This window comes from Mizuhopecten yessoensis, unplaced genomic scaffold, assembly GCF_002113885.1.
Source record: "Mizuhopecten yessoensis strain PY_sf001 unplaced genomic scaffold, ASM211388v2 scaffold7491, whole genome shotgun sequence".
Lineage (NCBI taxonomy): Eukaryota > Metazoa > Mollusca > Bivalvia > Pectinida > Pectinidae > Mizuhopecten > Mizuhopecten yessoensis.
In genome coordinates this window covers 332,163-353,823 of record NW_018407074.1, presented here as the reverse complement: position 1 = coordinate 353,823, position 21,661 = coordinate 332,163, and the positions used below count along the sequence as shown (strand labels likewise).

General features: G+C 36.3%; 1 protein-coding gene across 11 annotated transcripts in view; it reads right to left on the bottom strand.

Annotated features, from left to right (window-relative positions):
• LOC110453702 overlaps positions 1–21,661 on the bottom strand; it is an 82,090-nt gene that overhangs the window by 1,677 nt on the left and 58,752 nt on the right. For 4 of the 11 annotated variants that reach the window (XM_021502770.1, XM_021502772.1, XM_021502781.1 and 1 more), the window contains 17 exons: positions 19,288–19,379; positions 18,815–18,910; positions 18,372–18,496; positions 17,831–17,927; positions 17,555–17,656; positions 17,158–17,292; positions 16,484–16,714; positions 15,976–16,083; positions 15,315–15,486; positions 14,856–15,034; positions 14,449–14,557; positions 14,138–14,254; positions 13,519–13,553; positions 11,029–11,550; positions 10,016–10,099; positions 9,063–9,196; positions 8,427–8,575 (listed from right to left, as the gene is read on the bottom strand). In XM_021502770.1, the coding sequence (XP_021358445.1) occupies positions 8,427–8,575; positions 9,063–9,196; positions 10,016–10,099; positions 11,029–11,550; positions 13,519–13,553; positions 14,138–14,254; positions 14,449–14,557; positions 14,856–15,034; positions 15,315–15,486; positions 15,976–16,083; positions 16,484–16,714; positions 17,158–17,292; positions 17,555–17,656; positions 17,831–17,927; positions 18,372–18,496; positions 18,815–18,910; positions 19,288–19,379 (2,487 nt within the window). Of the gene's footprint in view, positions 1–1,456; positions 1,483–6,941; positions 6,980–8,426; positions 8,576–9,062; positions 9,197–10,015; positions 10,100–11,028; positions 11,551–13,518; positions 13,556–14,137; positions 14,255–14,448; positions 14,558–14,855; positions 15,035–15,314; positions 15,487–15,975; positions 16,084–16,483; positions 16,715–17,157; positions 17,293–17,554; positions 17,657–17,830; positions 17,928–18,371; positions 18,497–18,814; positions 18,911–19,287; positions 19,380–21,661 lie in introns of all 11 variants that reach the window. The other 7 variants (XM_021502773.1, XM_021502775.1, XM_021502776.1 and 4 more) reach the window with 7 other exon arrangements.

Genomic DNA, 21,661 nt, shown 5'->3' with positions numbered 1-21,661 from the left:
CAATACACCTAATACTGGTTACAATTGTAAACAAATTATTTCAAACTCAAAACCTGTAAGTGTAAAAGTTCAGACCTTGGTACATATCATCATGCATGGCATTGACATTGATCACATATTTTCCCTCCGAGAACCAACGTGCTGTGAGGTACCACACAACTGTTTCCAACTTTACCCAGTTATCATCAGGAGCATCAGAATGTTAATCAACCTTTCCATCACCAACATGTCAATAAGTTAACAAATGAACATATTCTATCTCCGTAAATAAAACAGCCATTTTCTTTTGTCCGGGTAACAATAACAGTTGGTTGAGGATGATGTTACCAAGGAAACAGTCCGGCGAGGGTTGGGATATTTAGTACAGAAGGAAGTCAAACTTATGACCAAGACATAATTTGTTAATGGCATCAATAAAGTCTAGACAGTTTTTTCTCCATTGTAACTGTTTAAAAAATCAGCACATTATTCACTTGATTTAAAAATAATCAAAAAAATTCCTTGGACTTCAAAGTGCAACACAACATTTTATGTACTGCATATTAAAAATAAGTCTGATAACATGGAAACATAAAAATCTACTTACTAAATGGAATGTTACAAGCTAATTATATTTATGAAAATTGTGTAAAAACAACTTATCAACTAGATGATATGTCAGATATAAATTGGAAATTGAAATTATGTTAGAAAAAATCAATTGAATGAATAGAAATGATCTAGATGATAAAATCAAAATTAATTGAAAGAAAACAAATCTATTAAATGAAAACTTCAGTTAGCAAATCTTGAAACGAATGAATAATAACTGACCAAGAAAACTTAGTACTAACTACTGTAGCTACGTATTAAATCTATTTTTTCACCAACCAAATTCCTTGCAGTAAAATTTGCCAAAAACTTGAGTTACCAGTAAACATAATTTTTAGACGAATAAATTGTAGTTATAGTCCATATTAAATATGCTTTTCTACTCTTTTATAAAAAAAATAAACAAGGAACTACAATAAATCTCTTTCTTCGAATACAATTTAGCTTATTCTTTTAATAAAAATAATTGTAGTTAATTATGCAAAAACTATATTGTAATTTCATACAAAAACATTTTTACAAAATTTTGAATCAGTCGCAATCACACGTATTCTGTAAAAAAATATGTTTAAAATAAAATATATTTATTGTCTCTATAAACATATTTATTTAACTATGCAATATCACTGTAATTTACACCTTGGCCAGTGTATCATAAATTGTCATCATATTAAAAATGACACACTAGTACTAGCCAAAACACACTAGCACTACAATGTAGGTGACCACAGGAATTCAGCTAGTACCCAGACAGAGACTGACTCGGATGTACACCCTGTAACGGTTTAGTATGAAGTATGATTTAGTGAAAATGACATGTGTTAATGATTGGGTCCACACCCCAACACTCCCTGTAACCATTTACCTCATCTTAATTCACGCTGTATCGAGCTGGAGAGAAAAAAACATTGACAAACATTCAATTTTTTATTGTATAAATTTGCAGAAAAAAATTAAAAAAATTCCAGTAAAGGAGCATTTCTACATAGTATTAACATCCTTTAAAGTTTCAAACTTTAGCACACATAAGGACCACAGGAACAAGCTGATAAAGATCCTTTATACCATTACATCATTGTATCAATGGACTTACAACAGAAAAAGTCCTTCTAAAATGATTTATAAAGCATCCCAAATACTAAACGCCTATACATGTAACTGACTTGATCCCACATCTCATTATTACAGACGTGTTGATACTAGTGTTGGGATATAAGTTTAGTTCCCTGGTCAGGAATAAGGGTGTTTCCTGGTTCTTGCCGACAGATTTTTAAAATTAAACAGATTGCCTCCCTTTGCCCACATATATTTTTGCAAATTGCATTAATAGGAAAGGACCATGTAAAACTTAACACTGCATTTCCATTTTATGATATCCCAATCCTCATATAACTCTAATCACATACACCATATCCAAAAAACTAGGTAGAAAACATTCTCTTTACATTTGGCTGTGTACAGAAAGATAACTGACTTTTGTTTTAAAATGATACCAGATATGTATACCCCATTTTTAATATTCAACCGGCAAATAAATAGGATCTTAAACATACAAATTATTCAACATTTAGGTGATGGTTATTAAGCAGGTTTTATAGAACTTATTCTGCTTCTATCTCAGGTGACACAAACTTACAATCCATGCCAGACCAGATTAATCAATCATAACATGCCAGTAACAATAAACAAGTGTATACACATCAAACACTTCAATGGCATGGTGTTCTTTTTAAATGTTATGTATTAATTCCAACCATGAACAACTGCTCGATAACAATTGTATTTTCTGTAAAAGTATAATACATTGTACATAATATAAACTTAGATGCATAGAAGATTCATCATCAAAACTAGATGACAAGAACAGATATGATTTCCTTAATATCTATTTCAACAAAGGTGAGTTTCTTTATCTCCTAAATATTGAACTTGGTGACCACGGCCGTACATTTGATTACACTGAATTATAAACTGATCTCCGAATGTTTTGAATAATTTTTATAAAAAATGTTTAGAATGTGAGCCATTGAATTGGAAAATGATGTACAGAAAAATGTTAGCACTGGCTGGAAAGTGGGACACCAGAACTAATATCTGGACTAGGGAAGTTCAACTGTAAATAGATTTATGAATTACGAATAACATTTACATTGTTTTTAGATCATTTTTATTTTCTACTCATTAAAATGTAAACATCTTTAAATTAAGGCACAACCTCAAAAATCTAGACAGATGTTACTGTCCAATCAGTAACACTGAGCTAATGTATGATAATCATTTCTATTGCAACCTTCACCTTTGATTCTCATCAAATCATTTCTGTATAAATCCATTCTATAAGCATTGTTACTTGGGTGCTATGGTAACCAGAATGACAACAGAACAGCAAAGGGACACGAGAGGAGGAGGACACCTATAATACTAGGTTCCCTGATCTCCCCGTGGTAGTTACACCTATAATACTAGGTTCCCTGATCTCCCCGTGGTAGTTACACCTATAATACTAGGTTCCCTGATCTCCCCGTGGTAGTTACACCTATAATACTAGGTTCCCTGATCTCCCCGTGGTAGTTACACCTATAATACTAGGTTCCCTGATCTCCCCGTGGTAGTTAATGGGAGTGTAATAACTCAGCCGTAGGTTACCTGATCTCCCCGTGGTAGTTATTGGGAGTGTAAATAACTCAGCCTTAGGTTCCCTGATCTCCCCGTGGTAGTTAATGGGAGTGTAATAACTCAGCCATAGGTTCCCTGATGTCCCCGTGGTAGTTAATGGGAGGGTAAATAAGTCAGCCGTAGGTTACCTGACCTCCCCATGGTAGTTAATGGGAGTGTAATAACACAGCCGTAGGTTCCCTGATCTCCCCGGGGTAGTTAATGGGAGTGTAATAACACAGCCGTAGGTTGCCTGATCTCCCCGTGGTAGTTAATAGGAGTGTAAATAAGTCAGCCGTAGGTTACCTGACCTCCCCATGGTAGTTAATGGGAGTGTAACAACTCAGCCGTAGGTTACCTGACCTCCCCATGGTAGTTAATGGGAGCGTAAATAAGTCAGCCGTAGGTTCCCTGATCTCGCCGTGGTAGTAAATGGGAGTGTAATAACTCAGCGGTAGGTTATCTGATCTCCCCGTGGTAGTTAATAGGAGTGTAAATAAGTCAGCCGTAGGTTCCCTGATCTCCCCATGGTAGTTTATGGGAGTGTAAATAAGTGAGCCGTAGGTTACCTGATCTCCCTGTGGTAGTTAATGGGAGTGTAAATAAGTGAGCGGTAGGTTACCTGATCTCCCCCTGGGAGTTATTGGGAGGGTAAATTACTCAGCCGTACGTATAATGGGAGTGTAATAACTCAGCGGTAGGTTATCTGATCTCCCCGTGGTAGTTATGGGGAGTGTAAATAACTCAGCCGTAGGTACCCTGATCTCCCCGTGGTAGTTAATGGGGGGGTAATAACTCAGCCGTAGGTTACCTGACCTCCCCATGGTAGTTAATGGGAGTGCAAATTACTCAGCCGTACGTATTATGATGATATATTCACATTAAGGTCAGTTGTAGTGATTCACGTTAGTTTACATGCAAACTTGTTGTTAACACATGACACTCAACATTACAAATTAATGGCAACAAGTGTCGAAATGTATGCTCTGATCTCCCCGTGGTAGTTAGGGGGAGTGTAAATAAGTCAGCCGTAGGGTACCTGATCTCCCCATGGTAGTTTATGGGAGTGTAAATAAGTGAGCCGTAGGTTACCTGAGCTCCCCAAGGTAGTTAATGGGAGTGTAAATTACTCAGCCGGACGTATTGTCATGTTGTATTCACATTAAGGGCAGTTGTTATCATTCACGTTAGTTTACATGCAAACTTGTTGTTAACACATGACACTCAACATTACAAATTAATGGCAACAAGTGTCGAAATGTATGCTTCACTTTTATAAGCACCAATGATCTCTCTTCTGACTAGCATGCAGAATAACTTTCCCCAATTTAGTAGATATGTATACCAGGGTATTCTCCCGCCTCTACATAGACACAAGTATCCCGTATACATGTGACCGATTCAGGCACAACATACGTCACTCAGCGGTAGGTTACCTGATCTCCCCATGGTAGTTAATGGGAGTGTAAATTACTCAGCCGTACGTATTGTCATGTTGTATTCACATTAAGGTCAGTTGTTATCATTCACGTTAGTTTACATGCAAACTTGTTGTTAACACATGACACTCAACATTACAAATTAATGGCAACAAGTGTCGAAATGTATGCTTCACTTTTATAAGCACCAATGATCTCTCTTCTGACTAGCATGCAGAATAACTTTCCCCAATTTAGTAGATATGTATACCAGGGTATTCTCCCACCTCTACATAGACACAAGTATCCCGTATACATGTGACCTATTCAGGCACAACATACGTCAAACATGACCTCATTCAATGACTTCTGCTCTGAGAACTAAATCTTTACTAGGTAGTGCATAAAAAAAGAGATTGTTCGGCATAAAAAAAGTTACTGTTTGATTTCAGAATGTTCAGTGTCTTGTCGGCTGCCATTCTGAAACATGACGTCATATCTCTGTGATACATGACGTCAGTAAATTGTCGTTTTGATCAAGTCAAAAACATAATTGACAATTGACAACAATTCACAGAAACAATCACTTATTGAACAAGGTTCCTGTGAAGCTTTGATTTGAAGTAATCCTTCAGTACACAATGCTTTTCTGCTCTTTCCAAAGATACTTTTGTAAAGTTGACTTGTGGATTATCTAGAAAATTTACTGCAGTTTTGTTGCATTCACTATATATGTTGGCAACTTGTTTTAGCTGAAATCCCGGGTCAGAGGTGAGAGGTCAGAGAAAAGGGGTCAACCAGTATGTAGGTGTGGAGATATAGACAGTCTACCAGTATGCAGGTGTGGAGATATAGATAGTCTACCAGTATGTAGGTGTGGAGATATGGACAGTCTACCAGTATGTAGGTGTGGAGACATAGACAGTCTACCAGTATGTAGGTATGGAGATATAGACAGTCTACCAGTATGTATGTGTGGAGATATAGACAGTCTACCAGTATGCAGGTGCGGAGATATAGACAGTCTACCAGTATGTAGCTATGGAGATATAGACAGTCTACCCCAAAGTATGTAGGGGTGGAGATATAGACAGTCTACCAGTATGTAGCTATGGAGATATAGACAGTCTACCCCAAAGTATGTAGGGGTGGAGATATAGACAGTCTACCAGTATGCAGGTGTGGAGATATAGACAGTCTACCAGTCTGTAGGTGTGGAGATATAGACAGTCTACCCCAAAGTATTTAGGTGTGGAGATATAGACAGTCTACCAGTCTGTAGGTGTGGAGATATAGACAGTCTACCCGTATGTAGGTGTGGAGATATAGACAGTCTACCAGCATGTAGGTGTGGAGATATAGACAGTCTACCCCAAAGTATGTAGGGGTGGAGATATAGACAGTCTACCAGTATGCAGGTGCGGAGATATAGACAGTCTACCAGTATGTAGCTATGGAGATATAGACAGTCTACCCCAAAGTATTTAGGTGTGGAGATATAGACAGTCTACCAGTACGTAGGTATGGAGATATAGACAGTCTACCCCAAAGTATGTAGGGGTGGAGATATAGACAGTCTACCAGTATGCAGGTGTGGAGATATAGACAGTCTACCAGTCTGTAGGTGTGGAGATATAGACAGTCTACCCCAAAGTATTTAGGTGTGGAGATATAGACAGTCTACCAGTCTGTAGGTGTGGAGATATAGACAGTCTACCCCAAAGGATGTAGGTGTGGAGATATAGACAGTCTACCCCAAAGTATGTAGGTATGGAGATATAGACAGTCTACCAGTATGTAGGTATGGAGAAATAGACAGTCTACCAGTATGTAGGTGTGGAGACATAGACAGTCTACCAGTATGTAGGTATGGAGAAATAGACAGTCTACCAGTATGTAGGTGTGGCGATATAGACAGTCTCCCCCAAAGTATGTAGGTATGGAGATATAGACACTCTACCAGTATGTAGGTATGGAGATATAGACAGTCTACCAGTATGTAGGCGTGGAGATATAGACAGTCTACCACTATGTAGGTGTGGAGATATAGACACTCTACCAGTATGTAGGTATGGAGATATAGACAGTCTCCCCGCCTCTCATGTTATGGGAGTACCCCAAAGAGTCGAAGTCAACAAGATGTTTTCTGTAATTCAAATAGATGATACTTGTCGTGTCGCTGTAACACAAAGCCCACTATCACATACACAGCGTGTTAAATGATACATGAGTATTAATGCTGTACAATGTTTATATATGTGATATGATAACACATACCTCCCTCTATACATACACTTGCTTGGCCGGAGCAACATCTACCGAAAATGGACAGTTATTTATATTCAAACTTTGATATTAAATTGTGAAAAATTATCAATTATAACAAAACTTAATAGCAATTTAAGTCATATTAATTTTGATATTTCAAAAACTGTTTATCAACAATTAACAACGTAACTGTTCAGACATCAGTAGTTTTCCATTGATATATAAATGAACAAAATAAAAGAATTTCATTTACACTTGAGTGAAAAGGAAATAGAAAAACAACCCAGAGACTCCTGAATATCACAAACCTTTCTACTGTAATATATATAATAAACAAAAAAGAAACAGGATCAAAATTTTAAAATCAGACATTGAATTTTTTCCCTTTTGAAAATTAAAGTGTCTGATTATTGATATTCCAATATTTAGGTCACTGTTCTAAACCAAGTTTTGGTTCGGTTTGGCTGTGCTTTACATCCTATTAACAGCTATAGGGTCATTTAAGGCCAGGACAGGGGGAGGCAAATCAGAGTACCCAGAGAAAAACCACCGATCTGCGGCAAGCACCTAGCGACTGCCCCACGTAGGCTTTGAACCCATGACCCTGTGATTGTAGACGGACAGACGACTTAACCACTAAGCCACTGTGACCCTTCTTAAGAATGGCATTTATATAGATCGCAAGAGAAGTCAAATGTTACTTGCATATAATTGGGCAAAATATACATACACATTTTTTGAGGCATTTTTTTTTTTTTAAACCTTCATTAATCATTCAAACTCCTTCGTTTATACAACTAGTCCACGAAATATTCTCAGAGTTAATGCACAAGTACATTGTAACTAAAATGATTAGTAAAGGTCTCATATTTCTATACTGTAATAAAAATCAGCATCTTCAGGGCAATATACAAATCAAAGCAATTACTACTGTCAAATGTGCCTACGAGACCACCTCTATTAAGAGCCACCTGTTTCAAGAGACAACTGTTTAAAGTTCCAGATGTCGTTCGCTTAATACAGGTTTGATTGTATGTATAATATACATTGGTTTACACAGAAATGGACAGACTTCATCCCTGAGACAGTCAGACATACTGGTTTTATTTCCTTATTTAAGGTGAAATTTCCCATTGAGGGGCCTAGCCATTAGGAAAAGGATTCAAAATTGGGTATACAAGGCTTGACCCAAATCTGTCCCCATATAGGGTTGACAAGGGCATTTTGGTTTAGTACTCTGTGTGCACTATAGTGCTATATATATGGTAGTGCTATCCTCTGTATCAACATCTAACTGATTTTTTTACAAATATATTCCTTTAATTTTGTAATAGTGCATCCATTAAAAGAAATGCTGTGCAAATAAATGCATCATCTCATAAAGAGATGAATTAATTACAGTATAATAGTGAAGAGTACAAAGCTTGATATAGAGCTGGCCAGCTTGTGACTGGTATACACGGGTGAGGAGAACACCTGGGGAGGCTTCATTACCTGCGGCTTGCCGTGTCTTGAGGGTCACCTGACGTGCCAGCTCTTGTCCCACCTGTAGCAGCTCGGCACGCTTCACTTTCTCCTGCTCCACCTTCTTATGTAGCTCCCCCGCGACCTGGCTGACATCAGGCTGGGAGATGGAGTGGATACTGTAACCAGATAGCACACTTTATTGACATCCTCAAACACAATTAATGTATGACACAAGAGGTCTAGAGGTAGTCAACATATATCAAGACAACTAGTGCACAATATCAGTGAGTTAATTAAGTGGTAATGCATTTTATCTGGTTAATAGCATTTTCACTTTATTTCACCTGTTACAAGCAATGTTCACTTTTTAAGCTATATGTGAGAACCTCATAAACAATAGATGGCACTAACCTCTTTGTTTCAACTGATGCATAGCTGAACAGTGATATTTGAAAACTGCTAGTAATACAAAAATGTAGTTTCTGGTCAAAAATTGTTTGAGATAATGAATTAAGATTGCAAGTATGTTCTAGTTTTGACCAAGAAATTGCAAACATATCAATTTCCTAAATAAAAATGGATTGCATTGTATGGCCTTTGGGAATATTTAGTGACCTTCACAAACATCTGCTGTCTAAGACTGTGATACAGTCACTGCCCTACCTTTGCTGAGCAAGAAGTTTCTTGATTTTCTCTGACTTTTCTTGCCTCCTTGCCTGGTCTTCCTCAGTGAGGTCCTCCTCATCGGATTCTGGATTATACCGTTCTGGGATCAGAACCTTGTCTGGTACGAAAAGCTGCAACACATACAGGACATTAGTAGAGACGAACTAATAGATAAAATTACAACGGTCAATTCTCAAAAAATATAAAATTGTTTCTGTGATATAATTCAAAATTCATCTCAATTATTTCACAAAAATGATCTTAGTTAAGAAATATTAAACCCAGACAATAATATGAAATTTCAGAATTAGGGAAATTGACAGGCTAGATAGGTGCTATAAATTAGCATTTCGTTTTTATTCTAAACATATATTACAGCCAATAATTAAAAGGATTTGGGAGTTATAACAACTTAAACAAGCTTCTCCTCACTCAGCTTGTGGTAATGGTGGCCATCATAGTGATTGGTTTGTTGATTATACGGTTCATTACTGTACATGTTAGGATATACTAATAATACAAGCACCTGTAGTACCAAGTGTTATCAAGCTTGAGGTAGTTGATCAGAAACCATGACTTTTACTTAAATGAGATGAATTCAATATCATCGAGCTTCTTTAAGAGCTCTAGATTACACCGGTATGGCTTGTACGTTTATGTTGGTTCCAAACACCATCAATCTGTCAGGATTCTAAAGACTGCATGCCAAGCACAGAACTAAGTTTACACTAGCATATTTATCTAAGCCTAGGTGGCCCACACATAATCCCGACTCAAAGTAAGGGGTGGGCTAATTACAGGACAATGAAATAGCATGTATTGTCATTTTTTTTTCTGAACTACAACAGATATGGGTGAGATTATCAGCAGGCAAGGGCTCATTGCTGGATAAATATGTAAATAAAAAACCTCCGAATTAATTTCATTTTAAACTTAAAGTGATCACTTACGATCTCCTTGTCAATGGTGCCTGTGTCTATAGTCTGATCGTCACGCATCTGTGAGCTCTGTACGATATCCGGCACATCCATCCGCTGTAGGAAATATTATCAGGTTATATATACTGGGGTAGTATAACGGGGGAAATGCCAATACCTACTAGTATAAACAACAGGTATGTGTCTAACTTAACACTTCTGTAATAATGAAAATATGCCGTACTCCAAGATTGATCAATATTACAGCAAACTTATTCAACAACCCAAGTTAATAACTACAAGTCTAAGCAATGTTAATCAAGAAATCCTCTCACAAAATTATTGCATTTAACATTACTGATGGACTTTCAAAACATGATCTTAGTGTATACAGAATCACAACGCCAGCTAGGACTTAACCTAACTTTACTAAGCTTCATGATTCCATAGGTTTGGACTGTTTTATAATTTACTAATGATCATGTTATAACTAGGAGTGTGAGCCAAAGCCTTAAGGTTATAATTAAATCCAGTAACAAGGCATGCACTCTTAAAATGTCGTCCGACATTGCAGGTTTTTTGGCTCAGAAAACTTTTTGTAATACCATCGATATATACAATGAATATGGTGTGCGACTTTTATAACTGCAGGCTAAGTACCCTTCACACACCAGTATAGATTGAGGTTGTAATAGTAGGCTATAGGCAATCAAACAATAACCAACACAATGACAATATAAAGGAATATAAGAATATTGTTCTCAAGATATATAACAGTGGATTTATTATCATATTTAGGTGGTTATATATTTTTCTTTTTACATGCATTTCTGGATATATAGCACATACATAGTATATATGTATACTGCCAATGGGATATAATACAAATATATATGGCAAACCTAGGAGAGGTAACTGTGAAAGGTCCCTGACTAAGGCTTGTATCTATCCACCTATGAATCGTCACAAGGGAGATAATTGTCACAAGGGAGATAATTGAGTGTTGCTCTATCTACTAATACATTACAATCAGTGTGGGAGCTTACAGATCTGTTAATGATCAGGTCTCCGGCTGCAGTGTTGGGTGTGGATGGCTGTACTAAGGTAGTCTCTAACTTCACCGGCTGACTACTAGATATTGTCATATAGCGCCCTCTAGGAGTACGCTTCACACTAAACATGCCATGACGTGGAGGACTTGTGGGGCTCATCGCAGTGGTATCAGCATCATCCAGCTGGGGCTGGATAATCACTCTAGTTGCCTTGACAATAGAGTCATCATCTGATTGGCCAAGTCTATAACTCCCACTCGTCTTTGATTGGTTGTCTACATTAAGACTGCTGTAACTTGTCTGTGTTGATGTTGGCTGGCTGCCAAATGGCACAAATGGGCGGGGCATCATGAGATGGAGGGCAGAGGATCGGCGGGAGTTTGGGGCAGAGCCAGGTGTGGCCAGAGCGTTGACAGACGACCACGTTTTCCTCGGGGCTGAATGAGACGGTGGTAGGTTCTCGTATATGGGTCCCTGATTATTGATACTGGGTTGAGTATAATTTGAACCTGCAGGCTGTTTAGGCATCAAAAACAAAAACAGTTAGTGATATTCTGAAGCTCAATCATAGGGAATAATAATGAAGACTGGAGATGAGTCTGGTTTACTACACAATTCACACAAAGCAGAACACAAAGTAACAGTCTCAGTATCCAGAATCCTATTGTCACAGGTTAGGAGCCTTGCCATAACACTTCTCTATATAAGGTATCCATATATATTTTTAAACATTTGAAGACACTTCTGCTTTCAACATTAAGAATATTTTGGAATGAAAAAAAGAAATAATTCTCTTTTTATAATAATTATCCTTCAATGTTATAATTGTTGATTGACAATACTCAATATTATTGTCAATGTTTCCAACCAAATATTTTCGATTTAATCAGAACACAAATCAATCGTTACAATATTACCACAAATAAAATATGAACAGCGTGACTTCCTGTCGTATACGACATCCCTTTCCTGTGACAACATCACACCGATACGAAATGCTGAACCAATTCTGTGTTTAAAAGCATCCCACATCAAAGTTATTAGAAAACAACTCATACAATTATTGATAGCATAACTTCAAACAGCCTAAAAGCATTGCTGAACAGTTTTGTAATTCAAAATTCTCACGACTTTCGAGAAAAATGATGCTGACCTTTTAAACCACAGATTGAATCAAGCATGCATGGAACAACATTTTACATAACGAGTAAATACCTATAACGATCCTCTGACAATTATCTGTCTGATATCACCAGGGTTTCAGCAGTTACAAATCCCTTAGCTCCAAGGTTTAAAATTAGGTATAGACTTGTAATAAAAGCTGATAAAGTCTACAATTTGCCATCCAATTCATCTGTACTTTAAACCATTAACCCAACAAAATAAATGTTAATCTAGTTTTATGATATATCTCTAATTTCTCTGGCTAATGGAGTTGAATGAGGACTGTAACATTATAACAGATGGTGATATCAGCTAGTTCTGTGTAACGGGGCACTGTGAATCTGTGTTGATCTGATGCTTGTCTGCGTGATAGTGATCACTCGCACTGCATGTACCGCTCATCACCTATGTATGCTATTATCACACTTCATCAGTGGTAACCTTGACCACTTGACAAAAACCCAATTCACTCCATTTTTTTTTTTTTTTTTTACAATGAGTGATTTATCTGAACTAAGCGTCCTGATAGAAAGAGCCAAATATGGTACTAAACCTGGTTCATATAATTTTATTAGAACTAATCCCCTTCTACTTAACAGTGCTAAAATGTGGTATTTATACCTTACGTTGTCAAATAAATTGGAAATTAAACAAAGAATAAGCAAAGATGGATTTTTTCAAAACATCTTTCTCAACATTGTATACAGATACATGTATTTGGAATTTTTGAAAATTTCCCCTGCACATTATTATACTCTGCGACAAAAAAAACTGATAAGTTAAACAGTTGGCAATGACAGAATTTCCCCAGGGACAGCATGGATATTCCACAACCTTTTTGTAATGTCGGTGTTGGTCTGTATTGGTGATCAGCAATACCTGAGGTACAGTGGAGCTGGGAGGGTAAACCAGGCCCTACTTGTATGAAACATCTCAAACGTGAGGATCTCAACCAAATCAGTAAGAAATCCCAGATATTGGCAAATGACAACAAATGAGATGTTTTATACAGGCAGAGCCAGAATATGATAAAATATGTTATTTCGGACATTTATTACGAAAATGAAAATGTCTGGACTAACAAAGTTCCTTGATACATATATAAATATTGATTTTCTGTGTATTACTTATAAAATATATATATATATAGTGTTTGGACACAGAAACTTTCTCTGTACATACAAATATACTTTTTCTGTGTATTACTTGTGTAATATAAATATTCATGACACTGAAATAAACTAAGGTTTTGGTTAAATATCAATGGTAACATTTAATAATATATCAAATCTTGGTCATGCAAATGTTTGTCAGACTTACCTGCTCTGTATCTACACCATTGTAGCTCCAGGGCTCTGGGGATAAAACAAACATTCAACTGATGTAGTAGATGCATGAGTTGCATAAAGACACCAAAAGGAGTTTCTCTGGTTAAGAGATTTCTTCTCTGGCAAATCATTCATATTTCATTTTCATACTTGCTTTTACAATTCCTAGATAGTAATGTTGGCAAAATTTAGGATTGGAAGTGGACAGGTTATAAGTTAAATTTGACCCCTGGAATTTCTTATTTCATTTTTGTTAATTAACTTTATATGTTTCCAAATATTTAAGTTTTGAACGACTGCATGTAATTTTATAAAATATATTGCTTCATGTGTTTTATGTTATGCAAAAAATGACTCCAACAAATATTTGATAGTATTGCCAATATTAATATATATATTTTAACTTGATAGTACTCATTGTCTTAAATGATCATTTCTTAGGTACATGTCTTATATTTCATATTTAATACAAATCATTAACTATCAATAACAATATTCAATTTCATGATATTACTCATTTCTTAGGTTGACATTTCTTAAAGAGAAATTGTATTTTAGAATGACTTTTGATAAGAAGGAGGGATTTATTGGAGCATATGGCTGATACATACCTCCACCACCATCCTCCTCAGTTTCCTTGCGAACTTTGAGTTGCTCCTTTCTCTGTTCTGACTGTCGTTTCACATCCCGCACAGTCAGTGTCTTAGGCTTGTCCTTGGGCAGGATACCTAGACATACAATTACTATAATATAGAATGTCGTCCAGACTATCTCTTTTGATATACATTTCTTTTTTAAAAACAGATTTTTTTCTGTCAGTATGTCCTCTTAATTTCAATTTACAAGTAAAAGCAAGAAACTTACTTTTTTTGTTTCACTATGATCCTGAAATATTTAATTTCATACTACATTAGAAACCCACCGAAAAATCTTTTAGTGTTGTCGTCTGCTTCTTCTATGTCCCACTGTCCGTCCACTGTGTCTTCCACCGCAGGGATCCTGCTGGGGCTACTCTCCAGGCTTGATGTGGTCTACAGAAAAATAAGTTGCATTCACTTACACAACACAACCATTATCGCTTATTTACACGTGTACCAGTCATTTGACAAAGTGACATTAAACTTATTAGAAACACTTAATAGATATAACACATTCTGTTTGTTTTCCTACGAATTACCTAAACAATCATGATCAGATGATACAATTACCTTCTGGGTCCAAATGAATTACCTTAGTGCCATACTTAAACCTACTTTCTGTTTCCATATATATTACCTAAACAGATATGTTGGGATTGATGCACCTACTTTCAGTTTCCTTATGAATTACCTTAATGGACATGATTGGTTGATGCTGAGACTTGACAGTTACTGTTGGTGAGGTCTGGACGGGTGTCTGATCACGATAGGATATCAATATCTCCTGCACCTGTGATAGATCTGTTGTTTTGGCTGAGTCAAGATCCGTCTCAAAGTAAGTACTCATAGGTGCAGGCTTAGGCAAGTTGTCTGTAAACAAGTAAGATGAGAGTTTTGAACTTTTAGAAGCAGAATTTTTACCTAGAGCTGTATTTTTAGAGTAAATTCAATACATCAGATAAGGTGTTGCATAAATGCCCTTTCTTCAAACATTAGAATGTGTGTTATAAATAGAGTTCAACTTTTAACTGCCAATAACAATTTGTCCCTGATCAATTTCATGGATCAGTACGTAAGGTATACCCTTACATTCACAGTGACATACTTCTCTTTTCCTCAATGTACAGAGTTTTAAACACAGGAAACTTACTTTGGTCGACTTTAGTAAATGCTGATGCGAATTTGGCTCCGGCAGATGACCTCCGTAACGTGTTCATGGCTTCTGACAGTTCTGCCCCTTGCTGATTTAATCCAGCCATGATGTTCTTGACCTGAGCCAAGTCTTTTTCCATCTTCATCTTGTTTCTAAGGCTTTCGTTAGACTGTAATATGGATTCCAAGGTCAGATATTACAGTGGATACCAACAATACCAAAATGTAGATCACCAAAAAGTCACAAAGCATCACAGTGGTACCAACCAAACAGATGAAATGTCAGAAAGGCATTAGTTGTATGATAAATACAATATTCACATGTCACATGTAGTTATAGCCCTAGGTCAAACTGAACAAAGAATAAACTAAAGTGGCATACATTAATGACATCAGCGAAGTGTTCAATACATTTACAGAAAACCCATTGCTGGCCCTTGATCTATAGAGGTCTTAGCGCAGAGTGCTCTTGGCAAACAGGAAATTGTTCCAGAGATTTCACTTCTGAACATACCCTTGGTAATCCAGTGAATTAACAGAATGAGCGATCTAAAGGTGATGCAATGGAGGTGGCTATCTATGTTTATAGGTTTTATAATATAAGTTGTTTTCAAGCTGATTTGATGGAATATTCACTATGACATCACTGATTGACTTACCAAAGAGGGAGCACTTTTGCTACGAGACAATTCTCCTGTGACTTTTGACCTTAGTAATGCTACTTCATGTTCAATCATGTTGTTTTCTGCTGTAGTTTCTTCAAGATCCTGGAATGAAAATTAAAACTCTGATTATAAAATAATATAATTAAGTATAGCAGACAATAGTATAAATTTACCATACAGCTGACTATAACTAAGTATGTAATTAAGGACAGTTAAAGTTGTAACAGATTTACCACAGAGCTGACTGTGTCATCATTAAAACATAAAACAGCTCTATGGTATTGAAAAATTTCATTAAAAAGTGTAATGTGACAAGTCGACAGTTTCTAGCTACCTTTAGGGCCTTGGGCAGTTTGTACTATAAAGTATGGGGTTTACTTATACTGGTGCCCTTGGCCAGTTGATAGATTTTAAAACATGTGGTTTCATTACCCTGGAGGTCTTGGTGTAAGGGTGCATGATGAGAAAGAGTAAGTATTTTAAAAGTTTGCGGTTAAGTTACCCCAGAGGACTTGGCCAGTTGGTGCATGACGCGGGAGATCTCCTTTTCTATGGTCCTCTGTTGGTGTATGAGCTGGTCTTGTTCGCGTATGTTGTCCCGACACATGTCCTGTTGGCGTAGGATTCCCTGTAGAGCCTTCTCTAGCATGTCTTTGTCCTCTTGGGCCTGCGCTACATGGTACGATTGCTCATGCATCCGTCGGTCTAACTCATAGAGTTTTTCAAGTTTGTCCTGGTGTGGAAATTACACATAGAAAAACTGTTTCATGACATGTCATTTGTATATCATTAGTTATGACAGCTCATTGGAACTAGAACACTGACAGGACAGCAAGGGCCCAACTATGTGTCCAACAGTGCACCCCCATGCCATATTTTGTTAACAGTGACCTTGACCTGAGAAACTTTTAAGCTTCAGAAGTTATGTATTAAGATTTCCACTGATGTCAAATGGTATTTAACCCTTTCACCACTGTAGACCATAATGGACTTATACAGATCTATGCATGGTAGAGGTTATGAAAGTTTTTTAGGGATGAAAGGGTTAAAGTAAAGAATACTTAACATACAGCTAAAAAACGGATTTGAAATACTTATAATGATCTACCCTTAATTTGACCTTGACCTATACTTATATTCTGACCTTGACCTACACAGAGCTTGAACTTGACCTACCTCCAGAATGACCTCATCAGAAGACAGCTGTTTGATATCTTCCTTAATGCCATGTACGATCTTTTCCTCCTGGTGTTTCCGTGAGAACTCCAACATCTTCTTGGGTGGAGTGAACTCATCTGGAGACAGCAGGTGCTAAATAGAAGAAATATCGATGTTACTAAGTTAATACTGATGTTACTAGGGTAAGTAATAATATGGAAAGTACATACCATGAGATTTTACAAGTTTTACGATGAATATGAGCATTCAAAAAGAACATTTTCCAATATCTTTGGCCAGTAGAGAGCGCAGGGATTTCAGTGTAGATTAGACAACACAATATATGTTTTCACCTTATTACGATGGAATCAAGTATACCAAAAGTATATGTCCCTGTAACCTTGAGATGACCTACCTTCCTGTACTGACTGGCCAACATGAAGTTATCTCCCCCGTACAGACTGCCCATATTGACCATGTTGTGGACCAGATTGACCATGGGTCTGTACACCTCCAACTGAAACATGAAATTATCATTTTATATGCCGAACCTTGCCATCTCATTTTAAATACAAGTGCACTTCTCACAAGCAAAAGTAATGAAAACTGTGTTTTTCCTTCATAATGTTCAAATACATTATACAATACTTAATTCTTCTGCAAGACAATCTTCAGGTGTGAGTGTACTGACCCTTTTCTCAGCATCGTCCAGCTGGCTGCGTAGTTGCATGAATTCATAATGTTCTCTCTCAGTCAGCTGGTCAAATGGTCCATCTGACTCCTGGAGACTGTAACCAAAGACAAGCACATCTCTTTGACGATGTAATTATAATACCCTGGTGACCTTTCTAGCTAATACACTGTTTCATCTAGGTAATACTCTGTCTCAATACTGTAAAATGTCTAATTTTTCTGTGCTTTTGATATGTTTCAGTAGAACATAGATCTATTTATTTTTTTCAATAATTATAGTAAACCATAATACTGTTTTGTTATCATTTATTTAGTATTGAATGAAAGTTGTCCTCAAATCATAGCCAATGACAGAGGTTGTCCTCAAATCATAGCCAATGACAGAGGTTGTTACATCATAGCCAATGAAGGATGTCCTTACATCATAGCCAACGAAAATACCTTTTTCATCACACCTGTTACCTGATTCTTTGCATCCGTTTCCATGCAATGATTAAAACTGATTAATTTTGATGATCACAAAATCTGTTAAGACTTACAGGCGTCTGTAGTTTTGCTCCGAGGCACGCCGTTGGTCTACCTTCTCTCTGAAGAAATTGCGCTCCTTTTCTAGATCTGCATGTTCTCGTCTTAACTGGATCAACAGCAACACAAGCTCGTCGTGCTGAAGTGGAAAATATGAATTATTCACAACACATTAAGCATATTTGTCTTGGGAACTATTCTGACACTAGAACTGCATCACCAAGTAGTATCATCAAAGTTACCATTGTTTTTACCCTATACATGTAAATCAATATATATACCAGTAACTTCCACATACTATAATTATTATGCACTTACATTGTATACTTATAGTAGTAAAAAAGACTCAGATTGTTTGTATTCATGTACTTAATCATGTGTATTATATATGTTATTTTCAATGAAATTCCACTGTTAATATGCAGAAATAATGAAATGAATTTCTAATGGAAGTTACCGTTTTGCCGATGAGGTCACCAGCGGAGATGCTCATTCTGATGCGACCACCACTCAAGGGATACTTCTTTGCCAAGTTGGGAACACCCCGGAATTCCTATAGTACGGACATTATTTGATCAATATACATTAAAACAATGGCATTTGTCTATAAGTTACCTAGGTTATTAACCTTGAACCAGTGTCTAGGTTGAAGTTGAAACTTTTTAATCCCTTTTAATTTCCTTGTTTATAAGAGAGTGGATGTTTTGTTTAATCATAATTTGTACTTATGAATTAATATATAAAAACTAATGAAACTTTTGTGTGTGTACAGATTATATCTAAAGAAGTAGTTGTGCTTAAAATTAATTCAATATTATGATAGTAATCAATGGCAGTTATAATTAAAACTAATAAAAAGCAAATATTGTTCAAATTGTATGTAGTAACAAATACTCATCAAACAACTTTATGAGGACAATAAATACTTACTATGACATCCTCATCAGCCATATCAGGGTCCTCTTTCACTGTATGTATAGGTCCGGGGTCCATCTTCCCATGTTGTCTCCTACCTCCCTCACCTGTAACGCCCACATACAAATACTGGTACAGATACACAGGTAACACATACATACAGGTAATATATAAACACAGGTAATACAGGTACAGACACACAGGTAATACATACATACAGGTAACATATAAACACAGGTAATACTGGTACAGATACACAGATAACACATACATACAGGAAATATATAAACACAGTTAATACTGGTACAGACACACAGGTAACACATACATACAGGTGATATATAAACACAGTTAATACTGGTATAGATACAAAGGTAACATACATACAGGTAATATATAAACACAGGTAATACAGGTACAGGCACACAGGTAATACATACATACAGGTAATATATAAACACAGGTAATACTGGTACAGACACACAGGTAACACATACATACAGGAAATATATAAACACAGTTAATACTGGTACAGACACACAGGAAATACATACATACAGGTAATATATAAACACAGGTAATGCTGGTACAGATACACAGATAACACATACATACAGGAAATATATAAACACAGGTAATACTGGTACAGATACACAGATAACACATACATACAGGTAATATATAAACACAGTTAATACTGGTATAGATACACAGGTAACATACATACAGGTAATATATAAACACAGGTAATACAGGTACAGACACACAGGTAATACATACATATAGGTAATATATAAACACAGGTAATACTGGCACAGACACACAGGTAACACATACATACAGGTAACCTATAAACACAGGTAATACTGGTACAGATACAGAGGTAATACTGGTACAGACACACAGGTAATACATACAAACAGGTAATATATAAACACAGTTAATACAGGTACAGACACACAGGTAACACATACATATAGGTAATATATAAACACAGTTAATACTGGTACAGACACACAGGTAATACATACATACAGGTAATATACAAACACAGGTAATGCTGGTACACATACACAGATAACACATACATACAGGTAATATATAATCACAGGTAATACTGGTACAGATACACAGATAACACATACATACAGGTAATATATAATCACAGGTAATACTGGTACAGATACACAGGTTACACATACATACAGGTAATATATAACACAGGTAATACTGGTACAGACACACATGTATCATACATATACAGGTAATATATAAACACAGGTAATACTGATACCGACACCCAGGTAACACATACATACAGGTAATATGTAAACACAGTTAATACTGGTATAGATACACAGGTAACATACATACAGGTAATATATAAACACAGGTAATGCTGGTACAGATACACAGATAACACATACATACAGGTAATATATAATCACAGGTAATACTGGTACAGATACACAGATCCCACATACATACAGGTAATATATAAACACAGGTAATACTGATACAGACACACAGGTAACACATACATACAGGTAACCTATAAACACAGGTAATACTGGTACAGAGACACAGCTATCACATACATACAGGTAACATATAAACACAGGAAATACTGGTACAGACACACAGGTAATCCATACATACAGGTAATATATAAACACAGGAAATACTGGTACAGACACACAGGTAATCCATACATACAGGTAATATATAAACACAGGTAATACTGGTACAAATACACAGGTAACACATACATACAGGTAACCTATAAACACAGGTAATACTGGTACAGACACACAGGTAATACATAAATACAGGTAATATATAAACACAGGTAATACAGCTACAGACACACAGGTAATACATACATATAGGTAATATATAAACACAGGTAATACTGATACAGACACACAGGTAACACATACATACAAGTAATATATAAACACAGGTAATACTGGCACAGACACACAGGTAACACATACATACAAGTAATATATAAACACAGGTAATACTGGTACAGACACACAGGTAACACATAGCTACAGGTAATATATAAGCACAAGTAATACTGGGACAGACACACAGCTAACACATACAGGTATATACACAGATAATACTTGACACAGGTAACACAAATATATGTATACATACACAGGTAACACATAAATAGGTAAAACATACAGTTCGAATAATAGTAAGAAACTGATAACTTAATATCATTGTATTTTCAGTGATTTGATACAAAAACAATATCATGAACTGATGAAGGATTTGCATGAAGGTAATATCAGGATAGGGTAAATGTATGGCAAAGTTTGGCTGGGTATGTCAAAGCTGAGTGTTGTCTTAGTAATGTAAGGAAAGCGTAAGGTTT